Source organism: Drosophila elegans, unplaced genomic scaffold (assembly GCF_018152505.1).
Source record: "Drosophila elegans isolate 14027-0461.03 unplaced genomic scaffold, ASM1815250v1 contig_149, whole genome shotgun sequence".
Lineage (NCBI taxonomy): Eukaryota > Metazoa > Arthropoda > Insecta > Diptera > Drosophilidae > Drosophila > Drosophila elegans.
The window spans coordinates 17127871-17144428 of NW_024545513.1; the positions used below are offsets into that span (position 1 = coordinate 17127871).

Here is a 16558-nt window from a genome sequence, read left to right on the forward strand (position 1 = left end):
TTTAAAATAATGCAGTTCCAGCTCTAAACAAATATATTTTGAACTTTGGGTTGGCAACCCTGGTATCGGTGTGCCTGCCTATCGACGATAGACACTCGAAGCACTGTTCCCTGTCGTCGCAAAATTTGGCGACACTGCAATCGCGGTCACACTGGGGAGCAGAGCGGAAAAGCTGCTGGCGGAAAAACAATAAATGACACAATAAGAAGTATAATCAAAAATAAACAAAGAGGAAACAATAAACAATATACAACACAAAATTAATAAAAGAAGAACAGCGGAGGCCGCAGCACACACATACACTACAAGAGAGCAACCGAAAAGTATGCAGCAAAAATGTGAATAACTACTACCGAAAGAGGAATCAACAACAACAAAACAGCAGCAGCATCACACGCACTCTGTTGTTGTTATATAAGTGTGTGTGCGAGTGCAGGTGTGTGTGCTTGCGTAGTAGTAAAAATGTAGCAGAACAACAACGGCTACAACAAAAGCGAAAAAAAAAACAAAATGAGACAACGAATCTAAGAAAATTTTTGATACCACAAATTTTGTTAACAAAAAAAAAAGGAAAGAGGCAAGAAACGAGAAACAAAGGAAAAAGAAGGAAACATAAAAGAATAGCAACAGAAATAAGCAGCTGGCAGACAGAGAAATTATTTGCCCCAAGAAATATACCACAAAAAGGAAAAGAGAAATCCAGAGAGAGCGTCCATCATCCACCAATACAAATTCAGATGAACATGCTACACAGTTTCAGCGGCGGCGACGTCAGCAGCGGTGAGTGAGAAACAGTTATTGTCCTGGTTCTGGTTCTCTTTCTCCTCTCTTCCCTTTTTTTCCTTCTCTCTACACACAGAGAAAAACTGATCACAAATCATTTTTAGATACCAGCGAATTATTTAAAAATATAATTATCAGAAATCCATAATTTTTAAAAGCTAAATATTTTATATTTATAAAAATTCTTTGACTAAGGAGTCATTTGATAAATTTACAATTTTAGAACCAGATATCAGCATTTAAATTGTTATTATATATTATTATACCGCAGAGTCCAGTTTTTTATTTTGATAAGTGAGAATATGACATATATGAATTTAATTAAATTGGATTTCGATTTTAAAATATAAAAACAATAATAATTATCTGAAAAAATAAACAAATGTGTCGCGCAGCTGTGATTTTGTGTTGTGTACTTTTTTTGGCAACAACAACAGTAGCAAATACCAATTACATATCATGCATATACACATACATACGCATGCCAAAATGCCAGGACTTCTGTCTGTGTATGTGAAATGTTGTTCTTGGCGTTGATGCGTAGAAGGTGCGAAAGTGAAATGATTTGGTGTCGTTTCTTCAAGAAAAGAAAGGGAAAGGAGAAAAAGAAAAAAAGATTGTTCGCATACAGTGAACTCATTTGATCAAGTGGTATACAGAATTTAGAGAAATATAACATTTGATTTTTCCTTAAAATATATACATATATATTTTTTATGTTTACTAGAACATTTTTTTAATTAATTAATAAAGTTTTTTAAATACAATTTTACTTTAAATTTAAACTGCAAAGCAACTAAACCGTTTTCCTTTAATGTCTTACTATTTAACTTTGTTAAATCGAACTGTTCATATTGTACTGTTCATAATGGGATAAAAATGGGATTGGATATCTATCTGATGGTTTGTTAAGCATTCACGCATTCCAATAACGGACATCTGATTTTAATTGACTTACAATGGACATAAGTAATTCTTTTCCTTTTTTTTTCATTAAAATTGAAAGTATGCACTTTGACCGGTTGGCGATTAATGCATATTTTATGCCACCGGAAATTGTGAGATTCGCTGACCAAAGCAACTAATTAAACGGCACAACGGTTATGGTTGCAGGACAGCAGATTACACTCAGGTGGATTCCAGTTAAAAGCCGCTTTAATTGGCATCGATTGAATGACATTTTTTTTGCTACCCACCGCCAATTAAGTGGAATTACCCTGACCATGCGAAATGCAAAGTTCATGGCCATAAGGTCAATTTGGCATTAATCCGCTGTTTGTCTCTGCTTTTCATCCTGCGTTTACCTTCCTGCGCAGCTAATTGGCCGTATATATATCGTGTATGGCGTGAAGAAATCGTAAGTAGCGACCCTTAGTGCCGGACGGATCCGGTAATTGCATTACGTCGTTCAATGCGACTACGCCTGGCTAGTTCTTCAAACCACACCCTCTCCTACAGGCTGCCCTCTCATTTGAAAGTCATCAAATTGCCCGCCAATTAATGTAATCAGAGAAGCGCGCACAATTTCCGGGTTTCTTTTCTCACGTTTACCATTCGGGGGTGCTCAGATATTCCCGTTCAGTAGCAGACACTGATCAAAAATTCATTGCCTAATTCGATTTTAATTCTTTGAGAAAAATTGCACATTTCGAAACTTTGATATTACATTTTTTTTAGAATCGCGTTTAACGCTTTTAAATTGTCTGAGAATACTATCATCTGGTATTATTAATTAAATTGAAAATGAAAACAGAATAAAAGATGAATTGAAAAGTAAGCCGCGAACTTTAAGGTATATACATAAATAATCCCTAATACAATATCAAAATTTTTTTCAGTGCATTATGTGCTGCTATGCCGCTGCCAATTTATAAGAAGTTATAATATTTATAACATGATTAAGAAGAAAATTGAGAAATAAAAATCATAGCATACATTGTAGGGCAGAGCATTGAATAAAATTATTTCCGCAACTGGACACTTTATTTTGAGTAGTAAGATGTATTTCCCACCTATATTTTCAAAGATAGGTTCTAATGGCAAAAAGTTAAAAACAAAGTTGTAAAATCTGTAAGATCACACTACGTATGAGTAATAATTTATGACGTATACGCACTGTTGCACACTGTTAATTAATATAAATATAAATGGTTTTAAGAACAGTATAGATATTTAAAGTGCTGTCTTCACAGTATGTACTTTGCGAAATGCCAAATCAAAAAATTCTTTTGCAATTCCATTTGCACATTCTTTCGCTTATTAAATCCACGTTTTATTTGTTGTTTTTTCCTGTGCACACACTCGCACACATGCGGGTAAACGTGTGTGTTGCGTCTTTTGTTGGATAACAAACATATGTTTGAGCAATATGGCTGCCCTGGCATGGGATTTTATGATGTGTGTGCGTGTGTGAGGGACCCTCCCATGTCTTCATTGTTGTTATTATGTTACAGGCAACAAATTAAAGAAGGAGCGTACACACACACTCTTACACTTGCCATCCCTCTCTGCAAAAAGAGAGTAGGGAGAGAGAGAAATTGAGGCATCGCCTTTCAGCGTCTCATTTGTCGTCTCTTTCTGCCCTTCGTCCTGTCATCAGCTGTTTGATGTTGTTCAGGGTCAAGTGTCAGTGTGTGCGTGCACGATTGTGCATGTTTGTGCGTGTGTATGGGTAGCGTCGCAGGTGTTGCCGCTGCCTAGTCCTCTCTTTCACTCTCTTCCGCATCGCTCTGTTGTTATAGGTTAGAATTCAAGGAAGTTTTTTAGCATCCAGTCAAGGTTACAATGCGCATACACAAATACCACTGCTCTACTGCTCCACAACACATGTACACACACCCTGTTTATTGCAATGTTTCACTGGAATTGCAGTGCGAATTGAAAATAAACAACTTAGTGCATGTGTCGATCTGCCCGAATGCACTTCACATTTTCCTGTCGCCTTCTCGACCATTTCCAATGTGGTTACTACAGGCCAAGTCCGGTATGTTAGATACTTTGAAAGTGACAAAAAAAATACTTAGGGTAATATTAACCAATTTATAGCAAAGGGTTAATTTTTTAAATACCTGTTTCTTTTTAAATATGTAATTTACTACAAATGTTTGTTTAAAGTATTTCTCGGATTCATTTAAAATGTAAAATATTTCAGTGTACAACAATTAAATTAATTCCTTTGTAACCAGCATTTTTATTCAAAATTTGTCACATTTTTATAAGCTCAGAAATACTAATGAAATTTTTATAAATTTTTTGAAAATGCAAATAATTTCTTTAAATTATTTTATATTTTGTATGAATTCAAGAGTATTGTCTAAATACAACTACACTGTTTTAAGATTTTTTTTTCAGATTTAACTGAAATATTAGGTCTTGACACTTTTATATTTTTTAAATTACTTTTACATTTTGACAAATATAAATTATTTTATATGTAAAATGAGTTTCCAAATAAACTAAATAACTAAATTGCTTAATTACTTTATATAATTTAATAAACTTAAATTTTCTAAAAGAACTGGTGGGATTGCTTTTTAAAGCTGCACCGTGGCCGCTTCTCACTGTTTACAGAACTTTTGCAATTTCTTTAAAAACCTTCCCTTATCGATTTTGGGTTCCGGCTCCCATGTCCTGGGTCCTGGCTACTGGGTCCTGGACATTGGCGGGCCATGTCACGTAGCGGCGTAAATCCTTTATTTCCATTCTAATTAGAAGCGAGCCCTGCCTTTCGTCTTCCTCTCTTCCTCTCTTTGCTCCCTTATTTCTTCTTGGGCTTCCCCACTTCGTGGTCGCTTTATCCTATTAGCATATTTGTACATAGAACACTGCCAGGACATTTACATACGTGTACAGTGCTTGTAAGATGTCTAGATTCTAAGAAATCTTAATAAAATTTTAATAAAAAAAACCTTTTTGGTATTTCTCATATTTTTGACGTTTCAAATTTCGACGTGCAACAGGTTATACCGTATTGTAATTGTAATTATTGTTTTAAATAAAAAAATAACCAAAATACGTAAAAACATTAAAATTCTTCTGATAGCCATCAAAAATTAATATTTCTTAATATTTGTTAGGATTTATTATCAGAATTTTTCGGCTAATCAAAATGGCATACACCATATTTTAATAATAAACCTTTAGTTTATAGGCAATATTTCTTATTTAAAAAAAAATTTCTTTTTTAACTTTAAATAGGCTTTGTTTTGAGTTCTATTGATCTGAACGTTTCTACATCACGCATACGCACTGTATGTGGCCATTTATTTATGTACTAATAAATGTTGTTATATGGGGGCAGCGAAGCATAGGGACAATTTTGTGCACAGAAGCCGACGAAACAAAAATTGACAGCGATGACAAAATGATTGACGTCGGTCCGTGGACTCCAAGAGCAAACGCAATCCCAAACGAGTTGGGGGCAACACATTGGGCATTGGGCATTGGGCATTGGGCACTGAACACTGGACACTAGACACTGGACACTGGACACTGGACATACTCCAGGATTCGGCGGGATCCGGAGGTGGCACTCCGGCATGTGCAATCAATCAAAGCATATTTATTGGGGCTCTGCTACCAGTGCTCTGTGGGGAAATAAGAAATGGGCGTGGAAGTGTCATGTCGGTCGTTAGGAGAGGTCCAGGGATTAACAATAACCACACGCAGGCAAATAAGTAACTTACAATTTCGAGGACACGAGTGTCTTTCATTTTTGTTAACCCATCACATCGCTAAACCCTTTTTTTCAATTTTATTTTATTATTAAACTAAATGATACTCAATATTATTTATTGTAAGCAGCCCACGTGAGATTAATTTGAAAAATTATATAATGGTTTACAGAAGGTTCTTAACATTACTTAACAAAAACTCTTAACAATTTTCTTGAAAACTTTCTAATCATAAAAAAGTGATATCTTAAAAATATTAATGATTTGTAATATGTTATTTTGGATTTGCCCTTTTCCAGCGGAGACCGAACTGAAGGAGCGGCTGATAGCCAGCGTAAAGAAGGAGGTCAAGCAGCTGATGGAGGAGGCGGTGACCAAGAAGTATGTCCACGAGGAGAGCAGCTCGGTGACCTCGCTGTGCGGCGCCGTGGAGGCCTGTCTGAGTCATGGTCTGCGGCGGAGGGCCCTGGGTCTGTTCAAGACCTCCTCGACGACGGCGCTGATCCAGAAGATAGCCAAGATCTGCCCGGAGGCGGACTACGTGAGCAGGCGACTCCTCGAACTGGAACTGGCCCAGGAGTCGAATGCGGTGAGCGGCAAGCGCTCCTCCTCCAGCAGCGATAGCATCATCAAGCCAAAGCTTTTGAGCAAGGGCAGCGGGAGCAGCAACTCGGTGACCACCATCAACATGGTCTCCAATGGAACGGGATCGGGCTCCGGAGGGGTCGGGGCAGGTGGAGTTGGAGCCATTGCCCCACTTGGCAAATACCTGTGGATACGACTGGCCCTCTACGAGAAACGGCTGGCCAAGATTATCGAGCATTTGGTCAGCAATGCCAATAGCTACTACGATCGCGAGGCGCTGGTCGCCGATCCGGACTATGGCTCCATCCTCAGCTCTCTGCTGGTGGGTCCTTGTGCCCTGGAGTTCACACGGGCCAAGACCGCCGACCACTACTGGTCCGATCCCTGTGCCGATGAGCTGGTGAGTAGAATACTACTGGCAAAAACTGCCCTTTCATACAAAGTAAACACCAAAGTTAGGTGTTAAGTTAAAACAAGAAAGCGCAAAAATATACCTACAAAATTAGACATTTACGAACTAGTTTAAAACTTTGTTGTATGAAAACCTTAAATATTTTGAATATAATGTTTTATATTTAAGATATGTTACGCATTTGTCTTTTAAATATTTAGTTTCAAATTTAAAAAAAATATTAAATATCGTAATCCGTTATTTCAGTACGAGTTCGAGTTTAATTTAGGAATTAATTTTATAATTTTTGAAACATTACTATTATTCAAAAAAATAATTGTACCATCTGGTAGTCAATGTGTTTGCTAATGTGTTGGATTCCCCAATGATCATGTTTCTTTATTACGATATTTATTCCATTGTGCTTAAAAATATTTGATTTTTAAAAAAATTATCTTAAAAGCAACCAAATGTTATTATTCAATCAATTTTGCGGCTTGGTGCTTTTTTTTTTAACCAAAACTAATGATTATTTGTATTACACTATATCGTAATTATAGAAAAGTAACAACAAATGTAACTGACCAATATTTTTTTTTAATTATAAATGAACAATGATCATTTTTAATTTGTTTTTTTTTCTTTGCTATAACATTGCTTTAATTTATTTGAAGTGGGCTACAAAGAAATGACTGAATATTTATTCGAACCATTTCCCCCACCAGGTGCAGCGGCACAGGATCAGCTCGGGCAACCGGACGCCGCCCACCACCCACCGGCCCATCATCAACTTCAAGCGCAGCCTGCACACCAGTTCGGAGGACACGAGCAGCGGCTCCTTCAAGGCCTGCTCGCCGGCGAGCGTGGCCAAGGACTATGTGGAGTCATTGCACCAGAACTCGCGCACCACGCTGCTCTACGGGAAGAACAACGTGCTGGTGCTGCCCAAGGATGTGTCCGAGCCGATGCCCGGCTATCTCAGCCTGCACCAGAGCATCCAATCGCTGACGATCAAGTGGACACCGAACCAGCTGATGAACGGCTACAACGACGGCGATGGCGGCGACAAGAGCTTCTACTGGAGCTATGCCCTCAACATCAACGTGGACGAGATCGTCTATGTGCACTGTCACCAGAATCGCGGTGGCGACACTGGCGGCACCATCATCCTGGTGGGTCAGGATGGCGTCCAGCGACCGCCCATTCATTTCCCCGAGGGCGGACACCTTCAGGCGTTCCTCAGCTGCCTGGAAACGGGTCTCCTTCCGCACGGCCAACTGGATCCACCGCTCTGGTCGCAGCGTGGCATTGGCAAGCTCTTCCCGTGGCCAAAAAGTGTGCGGCGTCACATCCTGCCCTCGGTGATGGAGGCAGGTGGCTCTGCGGCCGACGAGACGCCCATCGACTATGTGTTCCGCGTGGTCAGCAAGTGCCAGCACGAGGAGTTCCGTGAGTATAGATCACCTGCGGTCAAAATAATAGTAATAGTACCTTCAAGGCATAGGACAACTTTTCTTGTTATTTATCAAAAAATTTGGTTTAAAAACTATTGTAGTTTCAATTTTAAAGGACTCTAAAAACTGTTGATAATTCCTTGAAATAAAATTTTCAATATACTGCTTTAAATGGTTCTATTACGATGGACGGTCTGCTCAATTTATTAAACTTTAAATTTAAAAACATTTATTTAACAAATCTTTTTTGAGAAATATTTAAAAATACTGCACCAATAATGAATGTAGATTTCTATGCTTGTCCCATTTAGTTTATGGTATAAGCTTTAAGAAAATGTACAAACTTGTGTGAAAAGTTGCTCAAAAACTATTTCCATAAGCTAGAAAGCTGCTATTCACTTGACCGCAACTGTAGACAGAAAGGAGGCAGTTGCCCATACCAAATCCTGTATCCATTCCAGTGGCCAGTCATCCGATCCTGGAGCTGGGACGGTCGAGTCCGCGACGGAAACATCTGGGCAGCTGCTCCACCACCGGCAGCAGCGACTGCTCCAGCAAGAGCCTCTCCATCGACCAGAGCAGCTGCGAAACGCCACTGATCCAGGCCAGCCAGAGCACCAGCATCGAACTGGTCTGCTCCACGATGCGCAGGCAGATCATCTCGAGGGCCTTCTACGGCTGGCTGGCCTACTGCCGCCACCTCTCCACGGTGCGCACCCACTTGTCCGGCCTGGTCAACGGTCGCATCATGCCGGATCGTAAGTCATTTCTATTCTGGGAAATTCTATTAACCAGAAAAATATATTTATAAACATATAAAGTAACCCCAAACTTGAGAAAACTCCAACCAAAGCTGTATCGCTTTGTGATTATAGGTCCCCGAATAAAAGAATGCAAATAAAAATACAAAAATTCTAGACAATCTAATTTATAAACTTTTTAAAAATACTTCAAGCATTTTTAAATTTCATATAAATCCGTATTATTTTGGGAGCTTCTCAGATTATAGATAATATGTTTAGATATTTATGTATTTAACTAGCGCCAATTAATAAAAATATCAAAAGATATCTATCAACCTAAGAAACGCTACAAAATTACCTAAAACTTTTAAATTAATTAATTAATTCACTGCATTTGAGAATCTTCTTACATCTTCTACTAGAAAATATATTACTTTTAAAAAAACCCATTAGGTCGGAATATAGTTTGATATAGCTCCAGATTTTATAATTTATGCTTAATTTTGATTTTATTTGTTGGATAATTCAATTTAAGCAATCACTTAAAGAATTATACTTTATTTTGTTTTAAAAAACCTCCACTATTTATATTTTAAAGCACTTTAAGTGTAATGGTTATATACAAACAACTTCAGACATGATCGAAACAAGAAAAGATAACTAAAAATAGCATTATTTATTATTATAAGCACAACTATTAAGGTATTTCATTCAAAAGAGGGCACCTCTTAAGACAATTTGATCATTTAATTTATTGAATACCAACTAATAGTCGAATTTTTCCCTTTAGTGGCTGCCGATGAGGAGGGTTTGACCCGCGAAAAGTGGCTGGCGATGCACGAGGATGGCGTGGTCACCGGCGAACTCGAGCTCTATCGCCTGGTCTACTTCGGTGGCGTGCAGCCCGATCTGCGCAAGGATGTGTGGCCCTATCTGCTGGGCCACTATGCCTTCGGCTCCACGCCGGAGGATCGCCGGCAGCAGGACGAGACGTGCAAGCACTACTACGAGACGACGATGAGCGAGTGGCTGGCGGTGGAGGCCATTGTGCGTCAGCGGGAGAAGGAGAAAACGGCTCTGGCAGTGGCGAAATTAAGTGCCGAGCAGGCACGCCTGGCGGCCCAGACCTCGAACTCCCTCACGCCCCAACAGAAACTCACCAACGGCAGTCGCCAATTGGAATTGGAGCAACGAAATGGCGAGGAGGATCAGGAACACATCATCTTGGACGAGGGCGAGAACGATGTATTCGATGACAATGACTTTTCGGATATATCCGATCCAGGGGATCTGTTCGACGAGCCAGCATTGGGCCAGGAAGCCGAAGAGCAGGAGCAGGACCAGGAGCAGGAGCAGAAGAATCCAGGAGAAGAAGAGGAGTTAGTGGAAAAGCATGAGGATCAAGAGGACCGCGGAATGCCGCGACTCAGCGAGCAACTGGTGCTGGAGTTCCAGAACATAGACAACATGGAACCGCTGCGCTTGCAGGAGAATTGTTTCGCCGATTCCGAGAACGAGAACGATCTGGGATTGGGTCTGGATGGCAGCGGCAACATCCTGCTGCTGAGCATCAAGAGTTCGCCCTCGACGAGCAGCTATGAGACGGTGGGCAACGAATTCGTTGACATGGCGGAGGCGGAGGCCAAGCTGGAGGATGAGGAAGAGGAGGAGGAAGAGGAGGAGGAGCTGCCGCCGCCGGGTGAGCTGAGCAAGTTCCACAGCGCCGACGATGTGAGGCTGGACAGCCAGCAGCAGCAGCAGGAGGAGGAGGAACTATCGCAACCGGCCACGGCGGTGATAATAACCGAGGCAGCATCGCTGGACGCTTTGGACGACGATGCCACCGAGGAGTTTACCTCGCGGAAGACCAGCCTGATGTCGCCCCTCAACGAGGACATTACGGTGGTGGCCTCACTGGACGCATTGCAGGAGCCCAAGTCCGCCTGCGTATCGCCGGCCAGCTCCAATGGCGGTGTCTATAGCGTCGAATTGCTGGAACAGTTTGGCCTCAATCTGCACCGGATCGAGAAGGATGTGCAGCGGTGCGACAGGAACTACTGGTACTTCGCCAACGAGAACCTGGACAAGCTGCGCAACGTGATCTCCACGTATGTGTGGGAGCACCTGGACGTGGGCTACATGCAGGGCATGTGCGACCTGGTGGCTCCGCTCCTGGTCATCTTCGACGACGAGTCGCTCAGCTACAGCTGCTTCTGCAAGCTCATGGAGCGCATGATCGAGAACTTCCCCAGCGGCGGGGCCATGGACATGCACTTTGCGAACATGCGGTGGGTATAACATCATAACTAGCTATATACAAGTAATTCGGTTGAACTAATCGCTGGTGCCATACAGATCCCTCATACAGATCCTCGACTCGGAGATGTACGACCTGATGGACTCGAATGGCGACTACACGCACTTCTACTTCTGCTACCGCTGGTTCCTGCTCGACTTCAAGAGGGAGCTCGTCTACGACGACGTCTTCGCCACCTGGGAGGTGATCTGGGCGGCCAAGCACATCGCCTCCGGCCACTTCGTCCTCTTTTTGGCCCTGGCCCTGCTGGAGACCTACCGCGACATCATCCTGTCCAACAGCATGGACTTCACCGATGTCATCAAGTTCTTCAATGGTAAGAACAATTATCTAAGCATTTATAAATGCTGACTGCATTTACTTTTTTTTTATATAAAATATATATATTTATAACTACATATTTTACAATTGTTCAGATATTATTCGTGCTATTTACCTATAATTATTTTTGAAAAAGGTTTAACATTTTTTAAATCTTTTCATATAGAATTGTACATGAATAATAAATAGCCTTTATATAAAATTACTTTTTAAAGGCATTTTCTGCACCAACATTTTGTTGGTTTTCTTTTTTTTAATTAAAAAATCAATCGCTTGCCATCGCTAACAATAGAATGTAATGAATTAGCCCAAAAAAACACCTTTTCTGAAAAAATGCATTAAAAGTACATTTTAAATAAAAGTGTCTAATAATTTCGTTTTGTGGTTTAAGTACTGTAAATAAATAAAGTTAGTTAGTTAATAATATCCGTATTTTGCAGAGATGGCGGAGCGCCACAACGCCCAGTCGATCCTGCAGCTGTCCAGGAGTCTGGTCCTCCAGCTGCAGACCATCATCGAGAACAAGTAAACGCAGATGAAGCCATCGTCATCAGTCATCCATCGTCAGTTCCTGGAGACCTCAGTTCCCGATCAGTATTGAGCATGCGATGTACTAAGTAGCTAGCACCTAGAGCATAGAATCGTAGAATCGGAGTTAAAAAACGCTTGGGGGATACATAACCAAACACATACCAAATACCATATACATTAAACCATATACCACAAACCATATAACACATACCATATAACATATACCATATACCATATACCATATAACATACAATGCACCCTAGAGATTGCAATTAGCTGAGGTTCTCGTCGAGGTTTTTTAGGGAGGTTTCCCGTAATCCGCAATGGTTTTATATATATATATTTATATATATATATATTTTTTTTTTTTTTTGGAAACGGCTGGGAATCGCTTAAAGAAATTTAGCAAATTTAAGGAAATTGTAGTGACCTGAAAAACAAAAGCGAGAAAATCAAGTGGAAAACGAACAACGTAAAAGAAAAAAAAGATAAACTATTTATACTTATACAATATACATGCATATACCGATTATATTATATACAGGCAGTTGCATATTTATACGTTTTGTATATTTCGAGAGAACCAGGGGGTGGATCACGTATATGGATATTGTATTAGATATCGTCTATATATGGCAATGCTGGGCGGCTGCGACTGCGGCCAACTGTTGTTAATGTTATGTTATTGATTTGTCAAATGATCAGATATATTATATATACACACACCTATATTAAAATATATTCGAGGGGAAGATGTGAAAAGCTCTAGTGAGGTGTTTAAAATCTTTTTAAATCATTGGGCGTTTTGAAACATTTGAAAGTATTGAAGTGGAAACTTGCAATTGCTTAAAAAACTGTATAGAAATGTAAGGACTTGATTTCGTTTTCGGGAGATTTAAAATCTCTAGAGCTTTTCAATGGCACCCCTGAATCAAATTGCAATTGTTCGCTAAGTCGATTTGGTTTTCTACTATTTTTCCTTTGTAGCTGCAAGCATTGAGAAAAAACATTTTGTATTTGAGTGGCCCGACAGGTGGATCCTGGGGTTTTATATCTATAGGTGAATCGAACAATTGCCGACACAAACACACACACTCACACACGAAAACCCACAGAAATACATACATATGTTACGAAATTTGTTATTGACGGCTGCGAAACGTTGAGTTTGTTTGTATTAGCAGAATTAATATGCAACGCAAATATATATAGATATATATTAAACCAATATTTATACAAATATTAACCCAAGCATAAATATAGAGTTCGGAATGTGTTAGCCGTGTATATTGTTATAATCGAAACCGATTCGTTGCTGTTCTCAGGCAAAACTACCTAGTTTCTATCCAGTTTTTCGTTGTTTTTTGGTAAGTGCAGGCGCACCAAAAATCCCTCCACTGGGCTTATATACAACTTATATAGAACTATATAGAGCAAACACTTTGTGTGGAATCTAAGTTAATGCGAGTAGCACGCTTTTTGTGTATGAAAAACGATAAACAAAAAAATCGTCAAAAAATCGAAAAATGCAAAAAAAAAACTTAATGTGATTTCTTGTTGCTTCTTTGAATATTGATATTTTTGTAAGCGCTAAAACGTATATATATATATATATATATATATGTATATATATATATTATACACATAACGAAAGAGAAGGAGTTGGCAGGCAACAGAAAGAGACGGAGAATGAGGGAAAGAGGCAGCGAGAGATATATTTTACACTTGACTGGGGGAAAACAAAGAGAGGGATATGCAAGTCAGTCGAGTCCAACCAAAATTTTGGCCACATTTTTGATACACATATTCGACAAGTGATCTACTGATCCATCACGACGAAAAAACACTATAAAGAAGTAAAACCCGTAGAGCAAGGCAGAAACTCTCGCTATAATATATTCTATCGTAATCAAGCTAAGCTACATATATATTTATACCCGTCTGTGTAGAGACGCCACCTATAGAGCCCGAGCATATAGAGTATTACGTTACCCAAAATTGTAACCACATATAGCATACGCATGAATATTACGAATATCTTATGTTCCAAGCGAAGCCACATAAAAAGCCCCCCCAAAAAAAACCAACGATCAATGTATAATTTACCGAAAAACCATGTCGAAACGATAACAAAATAAAAGGAAATATGTAAAATGTTTACAAGAAAGCAATCCGTAATTTTTCTCAGGCTTGATAACGTTTATATGTGTACTTCCATGTTTTGTGAGTCACATCTACTCTTTGATTTATTTGACTCAATATTGAAGACATTTTTTTTTATAAAATGTACAAAATGGGTTTAAAAACATATTTGATACAAAAACCGATACTTCAAAAGGGTTTTTGGGGTTAAGTTTTTTGTTGTAACTTGGCCAAAATGATGTTGTGTTTTGGGTTTTTTTTTTTGGAAATTTGATACCCGTTATAGATCTGCTTTGAAATAATGCAAAATTGAGTACATACAAAATATAGAAAATTATTGACTTTTTAAAAAAGATTTCAATTTTTAAGTCAAAAAATATTTCTACAAAATATTTGTAAAATTTGGTTGCCAACATTACCAGTGACAACTAATTTAACAGAAATGATTTAGTAAACTGATTTTTGTCAGTTTTGCAGGGAATTTATTGTAACAAATTTCAAAGTGTGCATTCAATTAGGTTTCTCATTGTCTAATTTAGGTTAATTTTTATTTTTGCTCAGAGAAAACCTTTTGTAAATTAAATGCTTAGTTCTATAGCAAATTCTATGTCAAATATTTCTAGTGAGTTAATTTGGAAGTTTCGAAAAATGCAGCATTCCATATATTTAGAAAATCCCCCCTGGAAACCAGCACTCATCTGCTGCTGCTGCTGCACAGCTGGATTCCCGTGCCCCCAAAAAATTTCTGGGCAGGAATCCCGCTTTGCCAACACTTTGCGTCGCCTGCACCTGAGACCGTAATTGAGAAATATTTCGGTACACACGAATCCGCAGTGAGCAGGTTATGTTGGGCCCTCTAATGGCTCCAGCGGGGGTGGTGGGGTGGAGCAGGTTGGAGCAGGGTGGTAGGTGGCGGGTTACATGGCCAAAGCGCAAACTCAATGCGAAGCAACAGTGGGCCACGAATTACACCGAAATGTTTTCATCCAAATTTGGGGCAGACTTGTAAGCACGGAGCACGGGGGGGTCGTTTTAGGGCGGGGGTTGCCCAGGAGTATAGGGGGGAGGGCCGAAGGGGGATGAGGTAAGAGCTCAGCGGGCTTGATGTCCTGTTGCTTGTGGCTGGATTTTGCGGCACACAGCCAGCGAATACGACGTCAGCAAAATTGCCAGCTCAACATACACAAACACACGTAAAAAGAACACAGCAGCGGTCATACCTATAGTGATATTAATATTAATGATAGGACCACTATATCTGAAGAAACAAACTGGTGTCTTGAAGTTATAAATATAATTATACAATTGTTGTTTTTTTTTAGCTCTATTGCCTATTAAACTAGTTTTACTTACAAAGTCTTTGATTTATAGAAGTTACATTTAAACAAGTTCATTACATAAAAGTTCGTCTGTAAATTCTTTCAATTCGAATAATTTCTGTAGATTTTTTGAAGTTTTTTTAGTAAGGTAACTTAAAATTGATTTGTATTAGGGAAATAGAAAGTGTCTGAAAATCGATCTAAATTAAAAATATTAAAAAAAAAAATTTCAGAACTTTTTTATAGATTTAAAGAGTTGTTAAACGCTCTTATATCTAAAACATCGATATATTTGATTTTAGGAAACAAATACATTATGATCTCACGGTAGCACAAAATGTTGAATAGGTGTTAAGACTTTGACCTTGACTGTGCGCCCGTTTGTGTATGTGTGTGGCGCTTGAAAGTGAGAGCGAGACGGGCGAAATGCGAAAAGCGAAAAGCTTCAGAAATGGAATGTAAAGGGAAAGGAGCAATGGAGCAACGGAGCAATGGAGAGAGGAAAAGGGGTGGGGGGTGTAAGCTTCGGTGTGTCACTGTCGTTGTTGCTGCTCTACATGTTGCTGTTGTGCATGTTGCTGCATGTTACATCAGTGATGGCACGGCCATAGCGGAAATTGGCTATTTTCAACAGAACTGGTTGTAAAAAACACGAAAATCTTTTATACTATAATTATGAACTAAAAAGTGTTTTTTATATAAACTTTACACTGTACACAAATGATTTCCGAATAAAGTGCCGTAAAAGCGTAAGCTCCACAATGCAGTATTTCTTTTTCTTTACTATTTACTTTTACTATTTTTAATTTTTTGCAAATCTATTTCATATACTCGCACAATAAAATATAAAGACAATGTTATTAAACGGAGTAAACATGTGCAATTTTGCAGCTTAATTGTTAACTAAAACTTCTTTTATTTTTAATCAATTAAACAAAAAAACATATTTTTTGTAATGTATATAGTTTAGTTTTTGTAATATGTAGTTCTTTGGACTTTTTATTTTTGTTTTTAGTCCTATCACTTAAAATTTAAAAAACGGGCGTAAGATTGTTATCTAAATCTATCTTTTTTTAACCAATTTAAAATAAGTATAATTTTATGTTTTTAGGGTATTTTTGCGTAATACTCCTTGCAAAATTGCTGTAGTTGCTCCTATTCCTGCTGTCTGCACTGATGTTGCTGGATGCCAAGGCTCATGTTGCTGCCGTCGATGTTGCCGTTGCCGTCTTCCGTTTCGGCTTCCATTTCGGTTTCAGTTTCAGTTTCCGCTTCAGTTTCACTGCGGAGTTGGTCGGG

General features: G+C 39.0%; 1 protein-coding gene across 1 annotated transcript; it reads left to right on the top strand.

Moving 5' to 3' along the window:
* The first annotated feature begins 121 nt into the window (after positions 1 to 121).
* On the top strand, positions 122 to 13961 carry LOC108144402 (small G protein signaling modulator 2). Its single transcript, XM_017269196.2, has 7 exons — positions 122 to 780; positions 5756 to 6441; positions 7158 to 7881; positions 8348 to 8644; positions 9420 to 10917; positions 10985 to 11262; positions 11708 to 13961. The coding sequence occupies exons 1-7, from the start codon at positions 738 to 740 to the stop codon at positions 11794 to 11796; spliced, it is 3615 nt and encodes a 1204-aa protein (XP_017124685.1). The 5' UTR covers positions 122 to 737; the 3' UTR covers positions 11797 to 13961.
* The last annotated feature ends 2597 nt before the right edge of the window (positions 13962 to 16558 follow it).

Excerpts from the sequence above, each read along its gene's own strand:
- LOC108144402 (XM_017269196.2), top strand. The coding sequence starts at position 738 with ATGAACATGCTACACAGTTTCAGCGGCGGCGACGTCAGCAGCG. Across the intron at positions 781-5,755 it reads CGGCGGCGACGTCAGCAGCG|CGGAGACCGAACTGAAGGAG; the intron begins GTGAGTGAGAAA and ends GCCCTTTTCCAG. Across the intron at positions 8,645-9,419 it reads CGGTCGCATCATGCCGGATC|TGGCTGCCGATGAGGAGGGT; the intron begins GTAAGTCATTTC and ends TTTTCCCTTTAG.